Below are 26,790 nucleotides of genomic sequence, written 5' to 3' on the forward strand. Positions count from 1 at the left end.
CTATTATGTAGACCTGTGTTTTATTACTAGATCTAGCTCCCGCTTTCCAGGCTGTCAGAAGCTGGGGATGTTGTAGAGGACATAATGGTAGACACATTTCTGACTTCAGCCACCTTCAGATTCTTTGGACAATTTGTAGCAATTCCATTGCGTAAGCATTTCTAGTTAATAGAAATTTGTTCATTCAACGTGAAATATTTTCTGTTCACAGCTTCATCCAAAGAAAGGCAACTTTCTGGTTGCTAAAGCTAAAGAGCTTGGCCTTCCAGTGTAAGTGCATCAGTTTGCATGTTTAATGCAATTCTGTCTGCTGGTGATAACATTAAAAGAAGTAATTGTTTTACCTTTGCTTTTCTTATTTCCAGAGGTACCCAAGCCATTGGCCCAATAATTGCAGCTGTCAAAGCTGGAAAAAGTGTCATTTTTGAAGGAAAAGAGGTACAGCATATTATGTTCAGTGGGGGTTGTCTTGGATATATAGAGAACACGCATAATCCAATCTAACTAGAAATCTGTAGAAACAAATTAGTTTTTATTGAAGTGAGTTTGTAAGTAATTTTGATTAGTTTTTATTGTGTGAAAAAACAAGTGGCAATAGTGAACTGTAGGATAAGAGACAGCTGGCAGAAGTGCTTAATGCATCCTGTGGAGATAGTAGTTTAAAGTAACTGACTAAATGTCACATATTTCAGATTTTGCCTCAAGAGGTTTGTACACCCACAGATCCAGGTCCTGCTTTCATAGTTCTGGAATGTCCCAATGAAAACTTTGTGGATCCAGTCTGTGAGAATGAGATGTTGAGAAGGTATGTGGCTTGTTTTGTGTTTTTTGTTTTGTTTTTTTTTGGGGGGGGGGGGGGGGAATTTCCTCAGCATCACGCTGCCTCAGGGAGCTGTAATACATGACCTCTTCTTGCTACTTCACATTCAGCTTTTATCAGGAAGCCATCATGTGAGGCATATATAGTCTTTTTTTTCTTTCCTTTCATCTTCTCATCATGTGTAAGTAAAATACTCCAGTGACCTACTGTAGCTGAGAATAAGGTCAGCTCCAGGCCAAGTGCTATCTTGTGTGCAAACCATGCAGTTGCATGAGGCAGTGCACCTGGGGTGACAGTGGCAATAGAAGAACGGGAGAAGCCTGGCCATCCTGGCTGAAGGATACTGCTGGTGGCCAAAGAAAGGAGGGAAAGGCTTCAGAATGAGTGACAGGGGAGTATGTGCTGTGTGTATATGAAAGAGGAAAATGTTTGTGCCTCTACTCCTACCCAACTTACTAACCATGAAAATCTCAGGGTGATTGAGTTCCTAGGTATGGAGAGAGGGGTTTCTTTATCATTTTTACTTTATGGATTTTGAAAAATATAACAAGCATTGAATACTTTAAAGAAAAAGCATGCAATATCAAAACACAAACAATGGCAAAGGAGAAAAGGGATTGGGGGGGGAGGTTACTTACCCTTTCCTGGCTTTTATCATCCTTTCTTTCTGGACCTTAGTCAGTTCTTCTGTTCGGAGCACCCAGTCCAGAGGCTCACTTGCTCTATGCCTGGAAACAGGCCCCTATCAGCTCCACTGTGCCTTTGGTCTTTATGCCACCCCAAACTCGGATAGTCTTCAAGTCCAGTGCATGCTTCTCAAGGTAATGACCCTATGTTAGTCTCTGAGGAAGAGGCCCAGAGGATACAGAAGTCACATAACTGGTAAACTCTTTGGTGTACAGTGATGAGGAGGGCACTCTTCAACCTCTCCTGTCCAGAATGGGGGATTTATTTCCACAAACAGAAGTCTTTTTCCATTTCCATGCCACGGAAGCACCTATCAGCGCTAGCAGCTGTAGAAGTTAATGCACGCTTTTTGGGCAAACCATTCTCTTCTTTGGGAATCCAACCAACTGTCAGAAGATGAAGCTCAGGGGAGAGTTGATTTGGATGTCCTCCAGGAATTTCCCCTCTGAAACAGAAATCTTCCCATTGATCACCTTCCCTGTATGTACCTGGATCAGTCCAGACTGCTGGGTTTTGCCTCCCTTCCAGTAGATGGAGACGGAGAAACACTTGTGCCACCTGCAACTCTTCAGTATTTCTCTGTCTCCAGCAGATGGAGGTGCTGCAAAGGGTCTTGATAGATTCTTTGTGTTTAAAAAAAAAAAAAAAGCAATAGTAAACTAGAAATTTTGATCAGGGGTGCTCCATACTCTGGGTTGGAAATGGGCAGGATTTTATCTCTGCAGCGGCGTTTGTTGGATGCACTCCAGTGCTCCGTTTGGTGCCTGCAGCTGAACACGTTTTCCCTGTCCTGTCCATGCTGGACGTGGCATGGGGAAAGACGCAGGGAAGCATCATGTGTGGCCTGTAGGGAGTCCGCTTCGCGGCTCTCCCATTTGTGGCTGTCAGGTGCATCCCCGGGGGGGGGGGAGGGTACCTCTGACCGGGGTCTCTGGCTAAGTCCCATGGTGTGGCGGAACAATCTGCCACTCAGGAGGGCCAAGCCGATCTGTTCCCGCTGAGCGTGGGAACAGCACCCATCTTGAATTCCTTCGCCGACGCATGGGCCAAAGCATCGGGGGGAGGGGATCTCCTGCCTGATCTGTCTCTGGTTCCTGGCAGTCCTAAGGACCTTCAGGATCAGTCCCAGGACTTTTCAGATGGCAAGCCCGATCCCCTGGTGGGGGAGGGGGGGCAGTCTAAATGCCTTCTCTTTGGATTTTGTGCTTTTAATGCACAAAGCCTTCATGGCTACCCAGGCTGAGCAGAGTGGGGGGTCTACAGCAGGGGTGACCTGAGGATCCCTTCAAGAAGATTCCCAGGGGTCCCTTTGAATCAAGAAGCTGCGGTGCTGCTCGCTTCCGGGGGATGGGGCCCCCATCCCAGATGCTTCTGGTGCTTCTTGATCCCTCCACCCCTGCCTGGGACAGATCCAGACGAAGAGCTGGGGAAGGCATCGCCTCTGGAGAGCGATGAACCGAAGGTTGTTCGCCTGTTCCACAGGGAGGAATTAGACCCTCTCATTCTATGGGTCTTGTCAGAGCTCGGAGATCTTCCAGACACTGAAGATGCTGGGGGTACTGGGTACTGATCCTATGCCTGAGCCAAAGAAGAATCCCATTTTAGTTTCTTTGCATAAAGCATCATGTTTCTTCCCCCTTATGGATGCTATTCAAGAATTAATCTTAAATGGGGTCCCCTGGAAGCTAATTTTAAAGGGGGATGAGTCTTGGAAGCGCTGTACCCCCTGGATCTGGTGGCGAGAGAGCAGTGTGCTTTCCGAAAGTGGATACGCTGGTGTGTGCCATTGCAAAGCGGGTGATTATCCCTGTAGAAAGGTGGGGTGGCATTGAGGGATGCACATAATAGAATTGAGGCTGTCCTTAAGCAGGCCTTTGAGGTGGAGGCAATGAATTTGTAGATAGCCTCTTGCTGCTTCCTGGTGGTTGGCTCTTGCTTGTTTCTCAGGAAGTCGATGAGTCTGGTTTGAATTCTGGGGTAGTGATGGAACCAGCAGCTGCCTTTTTGGCGGTTGCAGGCTGCGACCTAGTCTGCATTTTTGCCAGAGGGGTGGCTCCAGTGATAGCGACCAGGCATCAACTATGGCTGAGGAATTGGTCAGCCAATACAATTTCAGAGTCTCTAATCTTATAAAATTGCCTTTTAAAGGATCATTCTTGTTTGGGAATGAATTGGGGAAAAGTGGCCAATAAACGGGGTGAGTCCTAAGTTCCTCTGTTACCAGAGGATAAAAAGTAGATGCCGCACTCATTTGGCATGGGAGGTCGTGCTACGGGTTTCAATCTTTTTCGATCCTACAGAGGAGCGGCTTCTCAGAGGGCTTGATATTTTGGGTAGATCAGTCCTTCTTCCCAGGCAGCCCAGAAAAGACACGGGCACGAGTGGCAGTGCCCTTCGACCCTCTCGATGTGTGCCAACCCACTTCCTGGAACAGGAGATAGGGAGTCATCTGTCTTTTATTAGAGGTGGGTCGAGATTACATCAGACCAGTGGGTTTTCAAGGTGATAGTCCAGAGCATAGCTTTCTCTTTTCTCAGCTTTCCTCGGGACATTTTCATGATGTCTCCCTGCAGCTCTCTGCAGAAAAGACAGGCAGTGGAGTGTACGTTTTCAAGGCTGCTCAAGCCGTGATCCCAGTGCCTATGTCGTAAGAAAATGTATTTATTTAGGTGTTTTACATAGTCATTCCAAAAGATCACAAAAGTTTACAATATCCGGGTTGATATCCCAGTTATTTCATTGTACCCAAGAAAGTGGGTTCCTTTGCTCCATTCTGGATCTCAAGGGAGTTGAGTCATTTGCGAATGACTCGTGTCTGCATGGAAACATTACACTTTGTGATTAATGGCAGTACAGTTGGGGGAGCTTCTTAAGTCTCTGGATTTGTCAGAGGTGTATGTGCATTTTCTCATCCGGTTGGAGCATCAACTGTTTTCTGTGTTTTGCTGTTTTAGGGCGACATCAGTTTTGAGTGCTACCCTTCGGTTTGGCCACCTTGCCCAGAACCTTCTCCAGTGTAGCAGCGGTTTTGAGAGAGGATGGCATTCTGGTCCACCTGTACTTAGAACATTGGCTAATTCGGGTCAAAAGTACAAGAGTCTTCAGGCTTCATGCGAAGTGATCTCCTTGCTACAGAAACTAAATTGGGTGGTGAACTTGGCCAAGAACAGTCTGCAGCCATTCTAGACAGTGGAGTATCTGTGTGTTGGTTTCGACACAAAGCAAGGCACTGTGTTCGTGCCAGAGATCTGCATTCAGAAACTGATGGTGCAGATATGACTATTGATAGAACAATACGCTTGCAGGTGTGGTCTTATCTACAGGTGCTCAGGGTGATGGCAGCCACCCTAGAGATGGTTCTGTGGGTAAGGGTGCATATGCTCAGGCGAGCGCACTGGTTAATCCATGGTTCGACATGCATTTTGGACGCGCGTCCACAACCCCTTGCTCTCTAAGGAAATTAACGCATCTAAAACACTCGTCCAAACCCCCACGAAGCTAATAATGCTCATATGTAAATTCCTGTTGATGAGGCTATTAGCTATTCCCCCGATGCTAAAAAAAAAAAAAAAAAAAAAAAAAAAGTGTGCCAGAAGCGCTTATTTTTAACTCTGGAATTAACGTCTGCCTGAGGCAGGTATTAATTTTTGAGCAGCCCAAAAAGTATACAGAAAAACAGAAAATGCTGCTTTTCTTTACTTCCTCAGACTTTATATTGTACAGAAAAGAACGTTTAAAAAAAAAAAAGTGCCAGCGGTCAGGTTAGGAAAAGGGACGCTAGTAAAACTGAGTGTCTGTTCTCCTAACCCGCTAACAGCCACCTCTCCTGGGCACCTACTGCCAATGAGGTGCTAGGGGCGCACAATTTCCCCTAATGCCTCCTTTTTACCACAGCAGCCAATTTTAAATATTAAATCAGGCGCTCTGGAGAGGTTGATTGAACGCCCACTCTAATGCACACTAATCACGAGCTCCTGTCTTTAACCTGCACCAGTATATGAGCAGACTTTCTCAGCAGACAGTCTGGATTCAGGAGAATGGGAATTGTCAAAGCGTTGCAGCTCATAGTGGGCCACTGGAGCCTCCCATTTCTAGACATCGCAGAATGCTGCTTCAGTCGCAGGAGAGATCTGAAGTCTTGGCCATTGATGCTCTCATGCAGGATTGGCTGGAAGGCAAGCTTCTATATACCTTTTCCCCATGGCCCATGTTGGGCGCAATGATTTGGAGGATCGAGACACACACTGGTGCTTCTGCTGGCATCAGATTGGCCCAGGAGGCTCCTGGTGGACACTCATCTCAGATTACTGGTCCACAGGGATCTGTTATGGCAGGGGCCTATTCTTCACAAAGATCTGACTCTATTTTGTCTTACAGTGTGGCCCTTGAGAGGGCTCGGCTGTTGAAGTGTTTATTCCTCTGCTGTGATTTCACCTTATTCAAGCACAAAAGTTCTCCACTTCCTTAGCTTATGTTCGGGTTTGGTGAATGTTTGAGGTTTTCTGTGAGGAACGAGGGATTTATCCTGCTTATTTTGGATTTTTTTGCAGGATGGGTTGATTAAGGGCTTGATCCTTAATTCCTTTAAGGTACAGGTGGTGGCTTTTGCTAGTTTCCGAGGTCAGGTAAATAGTGAACCCTTGTCAGCCTATCTGGGTGTGGCCTAGTTCTTGAAAGGGTGAAGCATCTTTGTCACCCTTTGCGGTTGCCAGTACCCTTGTGGAGTTTTAATCTGGTTCTGGATCTTCTGGTAGGTCCCACCTTTCTACCACTGCAGTGTCTCTCCTTGAGGTTACTTTGAGGATGGTATTCTGTGTGTAGAGTTTTCCGAACTGCAGGCTCTGTCTTGCTAGGAACCAGTCCTTCGAGTGACTCCGGGGGCAGTCCAGCTGCAAACTGTTCAGTCTCTTTTTTGCTGAAGGTGGTCTCAGATTTTCACTTGATTCAATCTTTCTCCCGCTGACTCTGGACAGAGAGAGATGTGGATTAATATCTCTTACGGACCTTGGATGTAAACCAGCATATCATGATATATTTGGAGGTTTCTAAACCTCTCAGGAAGATGGACAGGCTATTTATACTCCACGTGGGGGTAAACAGGGTGAGCCGGTGTTGTGGACTATGGTAGCCAGCTAGATTAAGGTTATCACGGCAGCATATGTACATGCTGAGCAGCCGTTGTCTAGTCAGGGCTCATTCCACTAGGGCTCAAGCAGTGTCATGGGGGGAGATTAGATTGTCATTTCCCTCTATTTGCCATGTGACAATGTTCTCCTTTCATGCCTTTTTTAGGCATTATTTCCTGGATGTGCAGACCAGGAGAATGCAGCCTTCATGCGTACGGTGGATTTTTTTTAATGCAGGCAGCCTCCCACCTTGTTCAGGAGTAGCTTTGGTACATCCCACTGCTCGTGGATTAACCTGTCTGAATGCTAAGAGAGGACAAATTTCTACTTACCTGATATTTCCTTTTCTTTAATAAAAACAGGTTAATCCCCCTTCCCGCCCTTGGCTGCTGGATGGTGGTGCTATTATCCTCCTCAGTGGCTATGTTTCCAGCTATTACTGGTGTCAGATCCCGTCCCTAGATTAGTGATATTACGCTTCTTGTCTGAGCTCACTTTTCCCATTAACTGAGTGCTTCAATGCTTGTCTGTTAATAGTTATGATCATGTATTGTTTAGTTGTCCACAGTTGGCTTTTGCAGAGAATACCAGTGGGCTGATGTCAGTGTGGGGATATATATACCGTGACGTCAGCTTTGCTCTGTTGGTAGAGGTACGTAATCCACTAGTTGTGGATTAACCTCTCCATTAAAGAAAAGGAAATAATGCTGGAAAGGAGAAATTACTACTTATCTGATAAAGAAAAATCTCCTAGTCAGAAGTGAAATTTCCGGGGCTAGTATTAATCTATGGGGTTGAACCTGCAGTTTGTGGTGCTGGGGATCCTGTGCTCGAAATTTATGCACAGAACTGTTCTGTGCACAAATAGTTTTCTGTGCATAATACATAACACACAGACTTTCCATACCAAAAATCCGTCAATGTCCTGTTTCCAACAGTGGCCAAGCAGGTCACAAATACCTGACAGGATCCCAAGGGGTAGACAGATTCCAAGCTGCTTATCCCAAGAATAAGCAGCAGATTTCTGGAACTCTACATTAATAATGGTACGCATTGTATAGAGAACATGATTTGTGGGCATAAAGTTGTACTCCTAACTTTGGTTTTGTATGATGTAGAAAATGAGTACAGTGGAACAGGTAAATTCAAATCTGTTTATTCTTTCAAAAAGTACAAAGACTAGGGTACATACAAAGAAGTTACTAGGTAATGCATTTAAGACAAGTGTTTTTTAATCAATGCATAATTAAACTCTGGAATTTGTTGCTGGAGGATGTGGTAAAAACTGTTAGTGTAGCTGGGTTTGGATAAGTTCCTGGAGGAAAAAATCCATAAACTATTAAGGTGGATTTTATCCCTGGAATAAGCAGCATAGAATCAGCCTTTTCGGATTCTGCCAGGTACTTATGGCCTGGATTGGCCATTGTTAGAAACGGGATACTGAGTTTGATGGACCTTTTGGTCTGACCCAGTAAGGCAGATCTTATATTCTTACATTAACTTTTAGGTGCACATTTTTCATGCACACATTTTAAGTATGTCTTGGTGGGCGCCTTTTTGGGTTAGTGTGTTTTTAAACTCTGGATACATTAGGCATGCCATTAGCTTACTGCATCAAGGATTAATGTCATGTTATTTGTTTTGTTTTTGTTTGTTTTTTTTAAATTACAGAAGTTGCTGGACAATGCCAGGGTTGATATTGAACCAACTTTGGGACTCAATTCCTGAAATTTTAATTTATTTTTGAGGGGGTTTACTCCCTTATCCTCAAGGCAGTGGGAGTTTGAAACCAGTTTGCCTTTTCCTAGATGAATAGCTATTCAAAGCCAATGAGTCCTGTCTGCTATGGATTTAAGGCACCAAGAATGTGCCTTTTTCATCTCAGCTGTCAGTGACAAAAGACCCTCCATTTGAAGGCCAGAGGATTGTCTCGCAGGCTAGTTCAATACTTCCTTGGTTGAACAGTTATATCTATATTAGAATGCTAATATACCAGTGTAATTTCAGAATAAAAAAATGATAAACTATTTTTCTTCCTAGGTATCAAGAAGGCAAAGTGGAAAATCCTGTAGCCTTGGTGGTCCATATTACTCCTGAGTCAGTTCTTCACAAAAGCACTTACAAGCAATGGATGGAAAGGTATGAATGTATATTTAGGAAAGTTGGTGTTTTTTTTTTAACTTTCATTTTTAACTGATGTATTTGTACTGCTGATGCATAGTTGTCAGTATGAATTGCTGTTACTCTGTTTTGTATGTACATGCTTAGCTTTTTAATGTTTTATATTGTATTGTAATTTTATGATTGTAATCTAAATTGTTACAGTTGTGTCCAAAGCAAGTTGTAACATTTGTATTTTTAAGGCTTTTCTATAACTATAAGGGCATAACATGTCTGTCAGCTTTATAACAGTTTGTGAGTGTGACTAGCCTGAAACATTGTGTGGCCAGGTTGCTTGCTTTATGCAGGACAGTCTGTTTTTTAAAATGTTTCCTATGTTTTACCTATGGAAAAGAGGACATAATTCTATTTATTTTTGTCTGTGCATATGCAGAAAATTTTGGTGCATCATTGTTCCCCTTATGTCTCCCTTCTTGTCTTTCCAGATTCTTTTGCTTCCCCCTCCCACCTCACCAGAGGTAGCTCCTCTCCACTTACTCCCTCCTGTTTCTATTATTACCTGCACTAGCATTGCCCCCTCTATCCCTAGAATAGTTTTCTTGCCATTGGATTCCTCTTTTCCCTTTTCTCCATCTCTCTCTTAGGGGTATCCTCAAATTATTTTTCTCGATTGACATTTTCTATTTTGTGTAAAAAGTATTATCCCAGGACAAGCAGGATGCTAGTCCTCACATATGGGTGACATCGGTAATGGAGCCCTATGTACGGAAAACTTCTGTAAAAGTTTCTATGAAACTTTTGACTGGCACCAGAGTGCCTACTGAGCATGCCCAGCATGTCATGATATTCCCTGCCACAGGGGTCTCCCTTTAGTCTTCTTTTTTCCGCGAAGCAATTAGCCTCGCGGTTATCAGGAGTCCTGTGGGATTCTCCACATATTTTCCTTACGGAAAGCTTTAAAAAACTTCAAACGCAGAGGGTCTCCCTTAGTTTGATCATCGCGGTGAGTTTTTCCCGTTCTCGCGGTTCCGTGCCGTTTTTTTGACTAAAAACAAAATTTACCTGAGCCTTAGGCCGTCGACGGCTGCCCGGCCACAAAATGGCTACAGGTTTTAAAAAATGTCCGAAATGCGCGAGAAATATGTCTATTACAGACCCTCACCAAGACTGTGTACTTTGCCTTGGTGAAGGTCATGATGTAAAAAATTGTCCCTTATGCGCTACGATGACCTCGAAAGGTCGACGTCTACGGATGGACAAGATGGAGCAATTATTCAAAATTCAACTGATTACTGCTCCATCTACTTCCACACAATCGTCTCCGGCTGGGGCGATTAGGAAAGTAGTCTTGAAGAAACGTCACTCCGGTGACTCGGGAGACGCTCCTTTTTCCTCCCCCTCACCATCGTCCAGAGCGTCCACATCGAGTAGCGAAAAAGGGCGCGAAAAAGATAAACATCGCCATCGGCATCGCAGGCCGCAACCAGCAACCATCGCTCCGATACCCGGCGAGCCATCGGCGGAAGACGGGGCACCGAGTAAGAAAGCCCGGCTCCAAAGTAAGGCTTCCGAGCCACCGACAGGCCAACCCTCGCCGATTCCGGCGGAAGGAATCGTACCTCCTCAGGGCCCTGAGGTCGTACTACTGTCGCCACCACCGCCTCCCCCCATGGGTGCTCTGTTCACATCATCCATGCGGGCGGAACTTGACAGTTACATACGTCAAGCGGTTAAGGATGCCTTTATCGAGGCGATGCCACGGCCTGCCACTCCGGTTCTGCCATCGACACCGGTCATAGGAGGATCTCCGGTTCCATCACCGATTCCTTCACTACCGATGCCAAGGAAATCACCGCTCTCCTCGATGGCGCCGATTCCATTGCCGGTTCTACCTAGGCCGCAGCCACCGGATTCAGCATTGCCGATTCCCCGAGTACCATCGATTCCACCACGGCCATCGATCCCGATGGCACCTTCGATGCCTTCTCAAGAGTCCATTTTTCAACCATTGATGGACAAACTGGACTCATTAATACATTGCTTCTCATCTCTACCACATCCTATAGATGTAGATGACAGTCAAGAGCCAATACCAGGTCCTTCGGGTGTCCCACCACCCCTCAGACCTCAGACTCCACTTTCTGAAATGCCAACTAAGCCTACTAGGCCGTTGGAGCTCCCTCTGGATGATAGTGACGAAGAATTCTCCTCGGATGAAGACCTCCTTTCTGAGCCTTCTCCCCCAGAAGATAGAAGAAAGTCACCACCGGAGGATCTCTCTTTCTCCAACTTTATTAAGGAGATGTCTCAAACAATTCCCTTTTCTCTCATCTCTGAAGTGGACAGCAGACAAAAAACCTTGGAGGTGCTTCAATTCGTAGACCCTCCCAAGGAAATTCTTGCTATTCCTGTTCATGAAGTTTTACAAGAACTTATGTACAGGATATGGGAACACCCTGGGTCGGTGGCAGCTGTTAATAAGCGGGCGGATGCCACTTACCTAGTACAACCCATCCCGGGGTTCCAAAAAACTCAACTACCGCATCAGTCAGTGGTGGTCGAGTCGGCCCAAAAGAAGGCCAAAAGATTAAAGCAACATGCCTCCATACCTCCTGGAAAGGATAATAGGTTCTTGGACAATCTTGGTCGAAAAATCTTCCAAGCTGCTATGCTGGTAGCTAGAATAAATTCATACCAGCTTTTTATGAACCAGTACCAGCGTGACCTATGGAAGCAAGTTGAATCCCTGTCTCAGCAGTTACCTGACCATCTTCAGGAAGGTTTTCAAAACCTAGTACATAAGGGCCTAGAGGCGGGGAAACACGAGGTTCGGGCCACGTATGATTCATTCGAGACAACCTCCAGATTGTCTGCAGCTGGAATAACAGCGAGAAGATGGGCCTGGCTTAAATCTTCAGAGCTGAGACCAGAGGTACAGGAGCGCTTGGCGGACCTGCCCTGCTTAGGGGAGAACCTCTTTGGCGATAAGGTCAAGGAGGCAGTAGCCACCATCAAGGACCATACAGAAACCCTCAAACAGCTTTCTCAGCTGCCACAAGAGGTACATCAACCTTCTAGGAGGCCTCCAAGAAGGGAACAAAGAAAGCCATATTACCGCCCTAGGCGGTATTATCCGCCAGTAGCCAGGCCCAGACAACAAAGACCTGCTCAACGGCCTCAGCCTCGCCAAAGACCTGCTAGGCCTCAACAACCTCCGCCTGCGGCGTCCACTTCCGGATTTTGAAGTTCAACCAGAGGGCATGAGTCATTATCAAAATCCCTATCCACAAGTACCGGTTGGAGGCCGAGTTGCTCACCATCTTCAAACTTGGACCTCCATCACTACAGACCAATGGGTACTCTCAATCATATCTCAGGGGTACCACTTGGACTTCCTCACTGTACCAAAAGACAATCCCCCTATCCCGTCTTGGACAGTGTCTCATCATTACACAATCCTGCAAGCAGAATTATCTACCCTCCTGACTGCCAGGGCCATCGAAAGAGTTCCCAGGCCTCAGTGGGGCACAGGATTCTACTCCCGATATTTCCTCATTCCAAAGAAAACCGGGGGTCTACGTCCTATCCTGGACCTAAGAAATCTCAACAAATTTTTAAAGAAGGAAAAATTCAGGATGGTGTCCTTAGGCACCATGCTACCTCTTCTTCAAAAAGGAGATTGGCTCTGCTCTCTGGATCTTCAAGACGCTTACGCTCACATTCCCATATTTCCACCTCATCGACAGTTCCTACGATTTCTGGTACAAGGTCAACACTTCCAATACAGGGTGCTACCTTTCGGCCTTGCCTCAGCACCTCGAGTGTTCACAAAGTGTCTAGCAGTAGCGGTGGCACATCTTCACAAGCAACAAGTACATGTGTTCCCCTACTTGGACGATTGGCTCATCAAGAGTCATACACAGAGCGGAGCTGTCACTTCTCTCCATCTCACAATAAGATTGCTTCACTCCTTGGGATTTCTCATCAATTACGACAAATCCCAGCTCACACCATCTCACCAGTTGCAGTTCATAGGTGCAGATCTCAACACCATCACAGCAAAGGCTTTTCTTCCGAAAGACCGGGCTCAATCGCTCGTTCTCCTAGTACATTCTATTCGCAATCAATATACAGTCACAGCTCATCAGTGCCTCATCCTACTCGGACACATGGCCTCAACAGTTCACGTCACTCCCATGGCCAGACTGACCATGCGACTAATGCAATGGACACTCAAATCTCAATGGATTCAAGCCATTCAACCACTGTCCACTCACATCCAGATAACACCAGAGCTGAAGTATTCCCTTCTCTGGTGGACATCACCACTCAACTTGCTCAAAGGCCTACCTTTTCAACAACCAGTTTCACAAGTGACTTTAACTACAGATGCGTCCACCTTGGGATGGGGAGCGCACATTGCTCATCTGAAAACACAGGGCAAGTGGACAAAGCAAGAAGCTTCCTTTCAAATAAATTTCCTGGAGCTTCGAGCTATACGCTATGCTCTATATGCATTCAAGGACTGCCTTTCACACAAGACTGTTCTGATCCAAACGGACAATACAGTAGCCATGTGGTACATCAACAAACAGGGTGGTACGGGCTCGTACCTCCTTTGCCAGGAAGCGGCTCAAATATGGGACTGGGCCCTAGCACACTCAATTCTACTACGGGCCACCTACCTAGCAGGCATCCACAACACAGTAGCGGATCGCCTCAGCCGTCACTTTCAACCACACGAGTGGTCCCTCGACCCAGCGTTAGCAATCAAGATATTTCAACGCTGGGGTCAACCAACAATAGATCTCTTTGCGTCACATCTGAACTACAAAGTGAACAATTACTGCTCTCTCCTCTTCCGGCAGAACAGCTTACCAAAGGACGCGTTTGCCCGCCATTGGAACTCAGGCCTGTTATACGCGTATCCACCAATACCGCTCATAACCAAAACCTTAGTAAAGCTACAACAGGACAAGGGGACAATGATACTCATAGCCCCATATTGGCCTCGACAAGTATGGTTCCCCACACTGCTAGATCTCTCAGTCAGGGATCCAATTCGCCTGGGAGTAGCTCCCAATCTCATAACTCAGGAACAGGGTCAGTTGCGCCATCCCAACCTTCAATCCCTGTCCCTGACAGCATGGATGTTGAAAGCCTGATCTTACAACCATTCAACCTTTCAACTAATATATCTCAGGTACTTATAGCTGCACGTAAACCTTCCACTAGAAAGAATTATTCCTACAAATGGAAAAGGTTTACTTTATGGTGCACTCAGAAAGATTTAGATCCTTTCACTTGCCCCACTACCTCGCTACTAGATTACCTTTACCATCTCTCAGACTCTGGTCTTAAGACGTCATCTGTAAGGGTACACTTAAGTGCAATCTCAGCTTATCATAACAAGCTAGGAGATACATCGATCTCCACGCAGCCTCTCGTCAGTAAATTCATGAGAGGCCTAACTCACATTAAACCTCCAATTCATTCCCCAAGCATTCAATGGGACCTGAACGTAGTTTTAACCAAGCTTATGCGTTCTCCATTTGAACCCATAAATACCTGTGACCTTAAATTCCTTACTTGGAAAACGGTATTTCTTATAGCCATTACATCAGCTAGAAGGGTCAGTGAACTACAAGCACTAGTAACTTACGAACCCTTCACGAAGTTCCTTCATGACAGAGTAGTCCTCCGTACACATCCAAAATTCCTTCCTAAGGTTGTCACGGAATTTCATTTGAACCAAACCATAGTTTTACCTACATTCTTTCCTAGGCCTCACTCTCACCAGGGAGAGAGAGCCTTACACACTTTGGACTGTAAGCGTGCGTTATCTTTCTATTTAAACCGCACTGCAGCCCAAAGAAAATCAAATCAGCTGTTTGTGTCCTATGATCCAAACAAACCAGGTAAAGCAGTGGGTAAGCATACTCTGTCAACCTGGCTAGCAGATTGCATACAATTTTGTTATGAAAAAGCAGGCCTTACTCTCCAAGGGCGAGTAAACGCACATTCAGTCAGAGCAATGTCAACCTCAGTAGCACACCTTCGTTCTGTACCTATTCTGGACATTTGTAAAGCAGCAACATGGAGTTCTCTTCACACCTTTGCAGCTCACTACTGTCTAGACAAAGAGGGAAGACAAGATTCAGCCTATGGACAATCTGTCTTAAAGAACTTGTTTCCAGTTTAATCCCAACTCCTTCTACATCCAACCTGCTGTGATTTCGACTGATTCATTTCAATAACAATACCTTACGGTCATTTCAGCACAAAATGAATCAGCCTCTAGCTTGCTAATCACCCATATGTGAGGACTAGCATCCTGCTTGTCCTGGGATAAAGCAAAATTGCTTACCTTGTAATAGGTGTTATCCCAGGACAGCAGGATGTAGTCCTCACGAAACCCACCCGCCACCCCGCGGAGTTGGGTCCGATACGTTTTATTGTTTTATTTTTGGCTAACGCTATTTGCTACAAACAAAGACTAAAGGGAGACCCCTGTGGCAGGGAATATCATGACATGCTGGGCATGCTCAGTAGGCACTCTGGTGCCAGTCAAAAGTTTCATAGAAACTTTTACAGAAGTTTTCCGTACATAGGGCTCCATTACCGATGTCACCCATATGTGAGGACTACATCCTGCTGTCCTGGGATAACACCTATTACAAGGTAAGCAATTTTGCTTATCACTGGTATCCTCCTTCATCACTGCAGGTTTCTTGCCTCTTCCTCCTCCTTTTCATATTCCCCCTCAGTTTCTTGGGTACAGTATACTATAGGTAGAGTAGTGGCAGGGCCAGGGACTTGGTGAGTATATTCTCCTTGCCTCTGTTCCCTCAGCTGCTCTTCTCCAAAATGCACGCTTCCTTTGTAATCCTAGCACGTGGGAAGGGGAGTTACCTGAAGATAAGAGTGGATGTTCCCAATTTGCTGACCTGCTGTCATGGCTGAACTGCCTCTGCCTCCTCATCTGACTGCCAGGGAGATGGGGAGGCAGAGGCAGTTCAACTTTTTAAGTATGGTATTAATCGATACAACTTTTTCACCAATGCACAATAAAGCTCTGGAATTTGTTGCCAGAGGATGTGGTTAGTGCAGTTAGTGTAGATGGATTCAAAAAAGGTTTGGATAAGTTCTTGGAGGAGAAGTCCATTAATGGCTATTAATAAAGTTTACTTAGAGAATAGCCACTGCTATTAATTGCATCAGTAGCATGGGATCTTCTTAGTGTTTAGGTAATTGCCAGGTTCTTGTGGCCTGGTTTGGCCTCTGTTGGAAACAGGATGCTGGGCTTGATGGACCCTTGGTCTGACCCAGGATGGCAAATTCTTATGTTCTAACTTAAGGGAATGTCTTGCATTCTGAAAATCAAATCTAGGGCTACCCTGGAGAAACCAGGTTGGTTTGAAGCATTTGGCTTGAGCTAAAATTCTTTTGGCTTGCGTTAATTTTTATATAATGCTTCCAGTGGAAAAACATGAACATTTTTAAGTCTTGTATACCATCAAGCCCAGCATCCTGTTTCCAACAGTGACCAATCCAGGCCATAAGAACCTGGCAAGTACCCAAAAACTAAGTCTATCCCATGTTACCGTTGCTAGTAATAGCAGTGGCTGATTTCTAAGTCAACTTAATAGCAGGTAATGGACTTCTCCTCCAAGAACTTATCCAATCCTTTTTTAAAACACAGCTATACTAACTGCACTAACCACATCCTCTGGCAACAAATTCCAGAGTTTAATTGTGCGTTGAATAAAAAAGAACTTTCTCCGATTAGTTTTAAATGTGCCACATGCTAACTTCATGGAGTGCCCCCTAGACTTTCCATTATCCGAAAGAGTAAATAACAGATTCACATCTACCCAGTCTAGATCTCTCATGATTTTAAACACTTCTATCATATCCCCCCTCAGCCGTCTCTTCTCCAAGCTGAAAAGTCCTAACCTCTTTAGTCTTTCCTCATAGGGGAGCTGTTCCATTCCCCTTATCATTTTGGTAGCCCTTCTCTGTACCTTTTCCATTGCAATTATATCTTTTTGAGATGCGGTGACAAGAATTGTACACAGTATTCAAGGTGCGGTCTCACCATGGAGCGTTAGAGGCATTATGACATTTTCAGTTTTATTCACCATTCCCTTCCTAATAATTCTCAACATTCTGTTTGCTTTTTTGACTGCCACAGCACACTGAACCGATGATTTCAATGTGTTATCCACTATGACGCCTAGATCTTTCTTGGGTTGTAGACCTAATATGGAACCTAACATTATGTAACTATAGCATGGGTTATTTTTCCCAGTGCTTTAAATTGTTTTATGTTTGTTTTATTAGCAATGTAATTGTTAGCCACTTTGGATAAATGCAGCATACAAATCTCTTTAAATAAAACTATCTGCCCAAAATTCTTTGTATTAGTGCCCTGGTAACTGAAGGCAGTGCTCACTGTTTCCCCTGTTTATGGTTATTCTTCACAGTGGCACCTGCTGACTAGGAGGATGCATATTAACCCATTTCCTAGCATGTAGCCAGATGGACTCAGGACCAATGGGTATAGTGCTCTTCTGCTAGCAGATAGGAGACAGTCAGATTTCAAAGCTGACGTCACTCTAGATATACACCTGCAGTAACCTTAGCTCTTCAGTATCTCTGTCTCCTAGCAGATGCGGACACTATCCCACACACTAGAATAGTGTTAATTACAGCAAAGAAGAAAAAAAGAAAATTTACCTTAAAGAAGATCGAGCCCCACTCTCCTGTGGTGAAACCTAAGGGTCCTTCCCCCAGTTGAAAATTCCTGAGATTTCCGATATCCCTTAGAGGTGTGCCTTGGTCCAGTAGCCGGTTCCCGGCGTGGACTTAGCCCCAGAGTGGCCAAAAGGCAGCGGGTGCACAACCAAGCACGGCAGTGAAGGCAAAGCCTTCTCCCCCCACAGCTGGAGACCGTCCTGGCACTCGATCAGTAAGCACAGAGACCAGGTAAGCAGAAAACTTCAAATTCAGGTCTCTGAGGCTCGGATTGCCGTACCAATTCGATTTCTTTTCTGGCGAGGTAAAAGGGAACACAGATTGGGTTGAGCAGCCCTGGTTGAGCTAGGCCCCCGATCTGGTACAGGAGTCCACATGGAGACCTTCGGGTCGCCATCTTACACGCGGGGAGCGTCGGCACCATCTCTTCTTGACTGGCAGTATGCAAGGGGTAGGCCGGGCGGCCGATGCACCTAAGTTGTGCGCATCCACTACAGACGTGCACACAGTGGTGTGGATAATAACCACGTGCACAATGGAGTGCACCCCGCGTGCACATCTACACGCACAGCCATGTTTACGATTACACGTGCGCATTGAAGCTAGAGGCAATGACACTGGCACCCAAGAAGGCCAGAAGGGATTCTCTTTGCACAGCCTGCCACATAAGAGCCACGCAGCCTGAACTCGAGTCCTGCCTGTGCCAGTATTGCGAGGAAGCCCAGGGGGAACCAAAGCCTGGTCCCTCACTGTCTGTGGATGGATCCAGAACTACTACAGACGATAGTTCCCCAGATCTATGCATCTCTGAGAGAGCCTCTCCGCAAGAGGGCCCCTCAGGGGCTTCTACATCGACTCTCCCTGGTGTTAACATGGACCCAGGGACCTTCTCCTGGTTAGAATTTTTCCAAGGGCTACAAGCCTTCATTCAGGCGCAATCAGCCCCGGCTGCACCCCGGGTTCAACCCCTGCCGGAAGCATAAGATGCTCCCGGCCCTGCTCGGATGCCTCTGGACATGCCTCACCTAACTAAGAATTTCCCTGACACGGACCCAGACACCTCAGATTATGATGGCGACTCCATGGAAATAGGAGAAATTCCTCCCAGCCTGGAACCATACCGAACCATGCTTCACGTCTTCCACAAGGATGAACTTACCAGCCCTTGTTTCCCAGACTCTGAAGACTCTGGATATTCCAGGAACAGACCAGATGGTGGAACCAAAGAAGAACCCCCATGCTGGTGTCCCTTCGTAAAGCCTCATGCTACTTCCCAATGATGGAAGCCATCCAGGAACTCATCGACCTGGAATGGGATGCCCCAGAGGCCAGCTTCAAAGGAAATCGGGCCTTGGAAGCCCTATACCCTCTAGAACCAGCAACCAAGGAACGCCTGCATTTCCCGAAAGTGGACGCCATGGTCTGTGCTGTCTCAAAGTGAACAACGATTGCCCTTGAGGGAGGGGCTGCATTGAAGGATACTCAAGATAGACAACTGGAATCCATCCTTAAACAGGCCTTCGCAACATCAATGACACTGCAGATTGCCTCCTGCTGCGCACTGGTGGCACATTCCTGCTTGCTCCTCTAGAGAGAGGCAAATTCCTCCGGAACGTATATCAGTGAGACGATGGAACCTGCAGCAGCCTTCCTGATGGACGCAAGCTCAGACCTGGTGTGTACTTCAGCCAGAGGCATAGCCTCGGTAGTGGCAGCCAGAAGACAACTATGGCTACGGAATTGGTCTGCTGACACAACATCTAAAGTGAATCTCACAAGGATGCCCTTTAAAGGATCTCTTGTTCGGAAGCGAATTGGAGAAGTTAGCCAGCAAGTGGGGCGAATCCCCAGTGCCTCAGCTACTGGAAAATAGGAATAAAAGATCTCAGCGTCCCTCTCCCAGAAGAACCAAGGGCAGAGGTTCACAACGCTTTAGACCCTAAAGGAACTCGCAGCTCCAGGCACCTTATCCCTCCAGAAGTTCCCAGCCCGTTTGGAACAGACAGACCAAGAGAGGAGCAGGCCTGGGGGCAGGTTCCAGCTGTGCTCCACAATGAGAACGGGCTGACCCATCCACAGGAAGAGAGGAGTAGGGGGTCGACTTGCTCTCTTCTACCAAAGATGGGATGAGATCACGTCAGTCAAATGGGTAGTAAACATCATTCGAGAAGGTTACTCTCTGGAGTTCCGCAGCATCCCTCGAGACAAATTTGTCACCTTGCCACTCCCGCACCAAAAGACTGGCAGTGGAAGCCACCCTAACAAGACTATTCAGTCTGAAGGCAATAACTCTGGTTCCCACGCCCCAACAAAATATGGGGCGCTGTTCCATCTATTTTATCCTTCCCAAGAAGGAAGGATCATTCTGACCCATCTTGGATCTCAAGAATGTCTGTCATCTGCAGATACTACACTCCGCATGGAGACTCCTCGCTCAGTCATAATGGCAGTACAACCAGGAGAGTTTCTGACCTCCCTGGACCTTTCCAAAGCCTACATTCACATCCCAGTCCATCAAGATCACCAGCGCGTTCTAGCCTTTGCGATACTGGGTCACCATTACCAGTTCCAAGCACTATCTTTCGGTCTAGCAACCGCCCCCAGAACATTCACCAAAATTATGGTGGACGTGACGGCAACACTGAGGAAGGAAGGGATCTTGGTACACCCTTACCTGGACGACTGGCTGATCAGGGCAAAGTCTTCGGAAGAGAGCAGACAGGTGACAAGCAGAGTCAAGAGCCTACTGCAGGAACTCAGTTGTATCGTGAAAACTGGCAAGAGCAATCTGCAGCCCCCTCAATCCCTAGAGTACCTGGGGGCCCATTTCAACACCAAACAGAACAAAGTCATCCTCCCTCCTCCGAGAAGAAGGAAACTGATGGAACAATTACGACAATTGATGACCAATGCACGCCCCAAGGTATGGGACTGTCTTCAAGTCCTCAGCCTCATGGCATCAACCCTGTAGGTCAACCCATGGGCAAGGGCCCATATGCGACCGCTCCAGCGCTCCTTACTGTCACTGTGGAACCCACTGTCCCAGGACTACTCAATTCGCCTCCAGCTACTAGCAGAGGTATGTTCTCAGCTCCAGTGGTAGCTTCAGGAAGACCACCTAAGCAGAGGAGTAAGCCTATCCCCACTGAACTGGACCTTGCTCACCACGGATGCGAGCCTGCGAGGGTGGGGAGCCCACTGTCAGGAACTGACAGCCCAGGGACAATGGAACATAAAACGCCTGGAAGCTCGAGCAGTCAGAATAGCGTGCCTGCCATTCAGCCAGATTCCGAGGCAAAGCGATTTGAGTAATGTCTGACAACATGACAGCTGTCTCTTACATCAACCACCAGGGAGGAACCAGGAGCCAGCAGGTGTCTCTGGAGATAGATCCCCTCATGGCATGGGCGGAGATAAACCTGCAAGGAATCTCTCCTCCCACATTGCAGGAAAGACACAGTCTCAGCAAAGAGAGCCTGGACCCAAGAGAATGGACACTGTAGACTACAGCCTTCCAACTGATAGTAAATCGCTGGGGCCTCCCAGAAATGGACCTACTGGCCACCCGTCTCAGTGCCCAAGATCTTCAGCCACAGACAAGAGCCACAGTCCGAAAGGAATCTACGCTCTAGTCCAGACTTGGCCAGAGGAAGACTTAGTGTACGCCTTCCCCACCCCCCCCCCCCCCCCCCCCCTTCATGGCCACTATTGGGCAAGGTCATCCGCAGGATAGAACATCACAGGGGATTAGTTCTACTAGTGGCCCCGGATTGGCCAAGGTGACCATGGTACGCAGATATGCAAAGACTCCTTGCAGGGAACCCTCTGTGCCTACCTCCACACAGGGACCTTCTCCGACAGGGCCCAATTCTCCACGAAGATCCGGCTCGATTCTCTTATAGTCTGGCCCTTTAGAGGACTCGCCTGAAGAAGCACGGTTACTCAAAGGCCATGATTGACACCCTGCTCTGAGCACGCAAGCTCTCCACATCCCTGTCTTACATACGGATCTGGAGAGTATTTGAAGCCTGGTGTGAGGACCGTGGGATACTCCCGCAGACAGCCAAGATTCCCATGATTCTGGAATTCCTACAGGATGGGATGAAGAAGGGGTTGTCACAACTCCCTCAAGGTCCAAGTAGCCACACTGTCCTGCTTCAGGGCCGACGTGAACTGTATCCGGCTATCAACCCATCCGGATTTGACCTGCTTCCTGAAAGGTGTTAAACAACTCCGACCACCCCTGAAGTGGCCGCTGCCTCTATGGAATCTCAATCTAGGGTTAGACTTCCTAGCTGGGGATTCCTTCAGACCAAAACACGGTCTGTCACTACGCCTTGTAACGTTGAAGACTGTATTCCTGGTGGCAATATGTTCAGCTTGTTGCATCTCTGAACTACAGGCACTATCCTGTCGGGAACAGTTCCTTAGGTTCACGCCTGGAACCATACAGCTGCGCACCGTACTCTCCTTTCTACCGAAAGTAGTTTCCCAGTTTCACTTGAACCAAACCATCACACTACCATCTCCGGATGAACATAAGGACTCTGAAGACTCACGCCGCCTTCGCCAACTAAACATCAGCAGACTCCTACTACGGTACCTGGAAAGTTCGGAACCAGTGCGCAAAACGAGACCGCTTGTTCTTCCTTCACAGCGGGAAGAAACAAGAAGCGGCCTCGCAGGCAACCATAGCCCGCTGGATCAAGGAAGTAATCAAGGCAGCCTACATAGAGGCAGGGAAGCCCTCACCACTACAGGTTAAGGCTCATTCTATGAGGGCCCAGTCAGTTTCTTGGGCAGAAACCAAGCTACTGTCGCCTGCCGAGATCTGTCTGGCGGCAACGTGGTCCTCCATACATACCTTCTCCAGGTTCTACCGCCTGGATGTTCAAGCCTGAGAAGATGCAGCCTTCACAAAGGCAGTGCTAAGTGGGCCACGGGCCGCCTCCCGCCCTGTCTAGGAGTAGCTTTTGTACATCCCATTGGTTCTGAGTCTGGCTACATGCTAGAAAATGGAGAAATTACTTACCTGATGATTTCGTTTTTCTTGGTGTAGACAGATGGACTCAGCATACCGCCCACGGCTGCCCCAGAAAAGGAGAACCTCTGATAGCAAGCCTCGAGACTAAGCAAATACAGGTAAGCCGCGGCCTACCCCTAGTTCAACACCCACAGTTTGTCCGGTGTCTGCGTTGATTGGTTGAGTGCACTGGCGGTCTCCAGTTTGGAAATTAGTTAAACCAGTTCAAAGTTTAAACAAGTTATTTAAGCAAAGATATATCCACAATGGCTTTTTTAAGAGAATACTGAAGAGCTAAGGTTATTGCAGGGGTATATCTAGAGTGACGTCAGCTTTGAAATCTGCTAGCAGAAGAGCACTATACCCATTGGTCCTGAATCCATCTGTCTACACTAAGGAAAACAAAATTATCAGGTAAGTAATTTCTCCATTTTCTGTGGCACCTTAGATCTGGAATATGAAAAGAGAGCTCTGTCTAGCCTGGGTTACAGGACTATGTAAGGAGAAGTGGAAAGCTATACAATAGTCTCAACTTTAAGAGAGCTTCTCCCAGTCTCCTCATTAATGAGGAAAAGGCTGGAAACTTAGGCTAAGAGTGTAGACCTTTTTTTAAAACTTTCAAACATTTATTTCTATCTACCTTAGTAATGAAATAGAATGTCAGTTCAAAATAGAAATCTGTACTGTGGCCTGAACTTGTTTTTGTAGTTCTGTAAATTAAAGTGCAGCAAGCTAAATAATTTGTGATATTTTATTATGCTAATTTGGTGCTCTTCTAGGTTTGGGCCTGCAACAGAACATCTGATTCTAAATGAGAATGCTTCAACAATACACAATCACCGGAGTTACAAGATTCAAACCCAGCTGAATCTCATCCACTCTGAGATCTTCCCACCACTTGCCAGCTGCCAGAAGAAGTTAAGTCCTCTTGACTACTGGGTAATGTAGAAAATACAAAATAAGGCCATCTGAATAGGGAGGGAAGGAGGGAGATGAAGCCTGTGAGGAGAGACTTATTAATAAAAGGAGTCAGTGCTGAACCTTTTCAGGTAAGACACCTTCCTCTTCATCTAGGCAGGCCAGACCACACAAGTTGGTTATGCATGCCTACCTGCAAATGGAGACTGAGATCAATGACTTCCTGATGTCACTCATACATATGTGACTTTCAAGGCATGCTTCACTTTCGGTGCATGTCCGGCATGACTCCCTGCTTCAATGACAGGGGAAAAGAAAAACTGATACTTCACACATTTCCAGCATTGCCCTCTGCTTCATGGCAGAGAGCTATGCTGCCGCTTACCCAACTAATCAAACTTAATATTTCTCTTGGAAGCAGCTCCATCACTGCTCTCTACATTAATAGTGGGGGTGAAAAGGGAATTAGAACATAAGATTACTAAGAGCCAAGAGAAACAGTTAAGTATGAGAAAAAATAAGTGTAAGGCTTGCTGGGCAGACTGGATGGACCGGTTGGTCGTCTTCTGCCGTCATTTCTATGTGTGTGTGTGTGTGTGTGTATATGTGTGTGTGTATATATATATATATATCTGCTGTTGCAGTGAATCTTCTCTGGGAAAAGTTGGATTCAAGCCGGCTGACTTGCACACACCACCAGTGCTTCTCTCCAAGTTAGTTTCAGTGGCAAAGTCCTACATACACTTCCTGTGTGGCTGAGGGAGGCATGGGTGCCATTTTGAATTTGCAGCTTGCAGCAGGAAGAGCAGCATGTGTAGGAAGATTTGGTTATGTTGACAGGCAGTGAATGCAGAAAGAGGCTTCCCATTTGTGTAGATTGTCAGTTCAGCCCTCCATTTCACTTAATCTGTGCCAGAAGCATTGGGAGGCTTGAGGAGATTTGCCTATAACTGAATCTACTCCTGCAAGGGTCTCATCCTCTGGAATTCATAGGTCACTAGAAGGGGACACCCAAGAAAGGGGGGAGCCTCAGGCTAGAGAGGGGGAGGAGCTCTCCTGTCTAGCTTTTGTTTCCTATTTCCACTGGCGCTGAGGGCTTGGGGTCTGTTTGCTTTATCTAATCCTATGATACCAGGAATAGATCCGGCATCTTTCTCTTGGTTGGGATTTTTTTTTAAAGGTTTGCAGACTTTCTGCAGAGCTCAGGAAGAAAAGCATCTGGGTTCAAGAAGATTCAGCTGAGGTCTCCCTCCCCTAGGAGCAACAAACACTCAAGACCATCCTCTTCCCCTTCGAGATATAAGCACTGGAGGGAGGAATCAGGTGGGAGAAGAGGATCTTGCTTTCTCCTAGGACAAGCAGGCTGGTAGTCCTTGCACATGGGTGACATTAGATGAAGCCCAGCACGGAAAACGTCTGTCAAAGTTTCTAGAACTTTGACTGGCACACTGAGCATGCTCAGCATGCCTTAATCCACAGGTCCATACGGGGTCCCTCTTCAGTCATTCCCCCCCCCCCCCCCCCCATGGAGCTGTCATTAGGTCCTTCTGGAAAACTTTTTCACTCTTGGTTTTTTGTTTCCTGCGCTGGGTGGTCCTATGTTAACCTCTGCCTTAGTCCCTGCGGTGCGGTAAGTCTTTGTTGCGTGGTTGGTTCCCTGAGGCGTTGTCTTTCAGGGGATCACAGGTCATCGACTGTTCACTGGCCTTGTTTTTTGTTATGGTGGTATCGGTTGTCGTCTGTGCCCCCAATGCTCTCAGACTGTCCATCACTGTTCCACACAATGTCTGCATCCTCTTCCTGGGAGCATTCCATGATGTACAGGAGGTGTGCCGGCTTTGTGATAAGATGACTCCTAAGGGCCGGCATGCCCACCTAGACAAAATGGAAAAGCTTTGGCTCTAAGAGGTCCAAGCCTTCGACATCTGCATCAGTGCTTTCGACACCGAAGGATCGTGGGGAACCGATGGGCACAGATTCCTCACAGTCTGTCCCGCCACTGGTAATGCTGGAAGAGAGGGGGCCAAGGATCGGCTCTGCTCCAGGTCGAGGACTTCTGGATCTTCGCCTTCCACCTCTGCGCTGATGCACCAGACTGAGCACTGTTGATGCGCTGGGCTCAGGCTGGCACCCAAAGCATCCCTCCATCGATGCTGCGGCTCAGAGGCTGTCCCCTCAAATTCCGATGTCAGGCATCGACCTCCTTGAGGCTCTGAGGAGAATTGTGCCACCTCTCCTCCCTCTCAGCCAGACCTGGCATCGGCAACAGTCAGGAGGAGTTGGAACAAAGGGTGCACCTGGCAGTGGATAGAGTCCTGCGGGGCATCAAGCCGGTGCCTGCGCTGATGACCGCGATGTCCCTGCTGGAGCCACTGTTAGAGCTTCTCAATGTCCTTCTCGGCATCCTCCCAACTCGGCTGACTCTGGTGCCCCGAAGACCATAGGTGCCCCGTGGGGCACAATTGCTCCCTCCGCCCGATGTCATCCTCATACATGGCTCTTCGCATGAGGAAGGCCCTTCAAGGCCGGCAGCACGGTTACGCCCTCCCGCTCCTCAGCTGGCCCTAACAGGTCCACCCTTGGGAACATTGGTGCCATCAGGGCTGTTGGTGCCCGCAGTGCCTAGGCCTCAGGGTGCACTCAGGCCTTCATCCCCAGCTGATTTCAGTGAGAACGATGCCCCTTATGACCCCTGGGTAGAAGACACCTCAGATTCCTCCTTTGATTCCAAGGGCCTTCCCTTGGACTCATCTCTCCCCGGAGGAAAGACGAGGTCCCTGCCCGAGGACTTAACCTTTGCAGGGATTGTGTGGGCCATGGCGGAGGCCATTCCGAACCAGCTGATGATGGAGGAAGACACTAGCCACAAAATGTTGGAGATTCTCTATTTGGATGCTCTGAAGGAGGTTGTGGATGTTCCAGTCTACAGAATCTTCAAGGAGCTGCTCCTGAGGATTTGGGAACACTCTCTCACGGTGCCACCTGTGAATAAGAAGGCAGATGGGGGGTGTACCTGGTCCAGCATGCCACTGGCTTTGAGAAGCCACAACTCCCATACAGTCAGTGGTGGTAGAGTCCGCACTTAAGAAGGCCAAACACTCCTGGACCCATGCCTCGGCTCCTGTGGATAGGGAACATAGGGCACTGGATGTGCTGGGCGGGAAGGTCTTTCAGGGCTCCATGCTGATAGTCTGAATTGCCTCCTACCAGCTCTATATGACTCAGTACCACTGTAACCTCTGGAAACAGGTTCAGGAGGTAGCAGACAGATTGCACCAACCAAAGCAATAGGCTTTGCTCATGGTTGCAGAACAGGTTCCTGAATGCAGGAAGCATGA

The 26,790-nt window shown here is 47.2% G+C and overlaps 1 protein-coding gene across 1 annotated transcript in view; it reads left to right on the forward strand.

Annotated features, from left to right (window-relative positions):
- ELAC2 (elaC ribonuclease Z 2) overlaps positions 1 to 26,790 on the forward strand; it is a 183,555-nt gene that overhangs the window by 65,442 nt on the left and 91,323 nt on the right. Inside the window, exons 9-13 of the mRNA XM_029600234.1 lie at positions 212 to 270; positions 366 to 438; positions 693 to 805; positions 8,674 to 8,772; positions 23,314 to 23,452. Of these exons, the coding sequence (XP_029456094.1) occupies positions 212 to 270; positions 366 to 438; positions 693 to 805; positions 8,674 to 8,772; positions 23,314 to 23,452 (483 nt within the window). The remainder of the gene's footprint in view (positions 1 to 211; positions 271 to 365; positions 439 to 692; positions 806 to 8,673; positions 8,773 to 23,313; positions 23,453 to 26,790) is intronic.

The sequence above is a fragment of the Rhinatrema bivittatum genome, chromosome 4 (genome assembly GCF_901001135.1).
Source record: "Rhinatrema bivittatum chromosome 4, aRhiBiv1.1, whole genome shotgun sequence".
NCBI lineage: Eukaryota > Metazoa > Chordata > Amphibia > Gymnophiona > Rhinatrematidae > Rhinatrema > Rhinatrema bivittatum.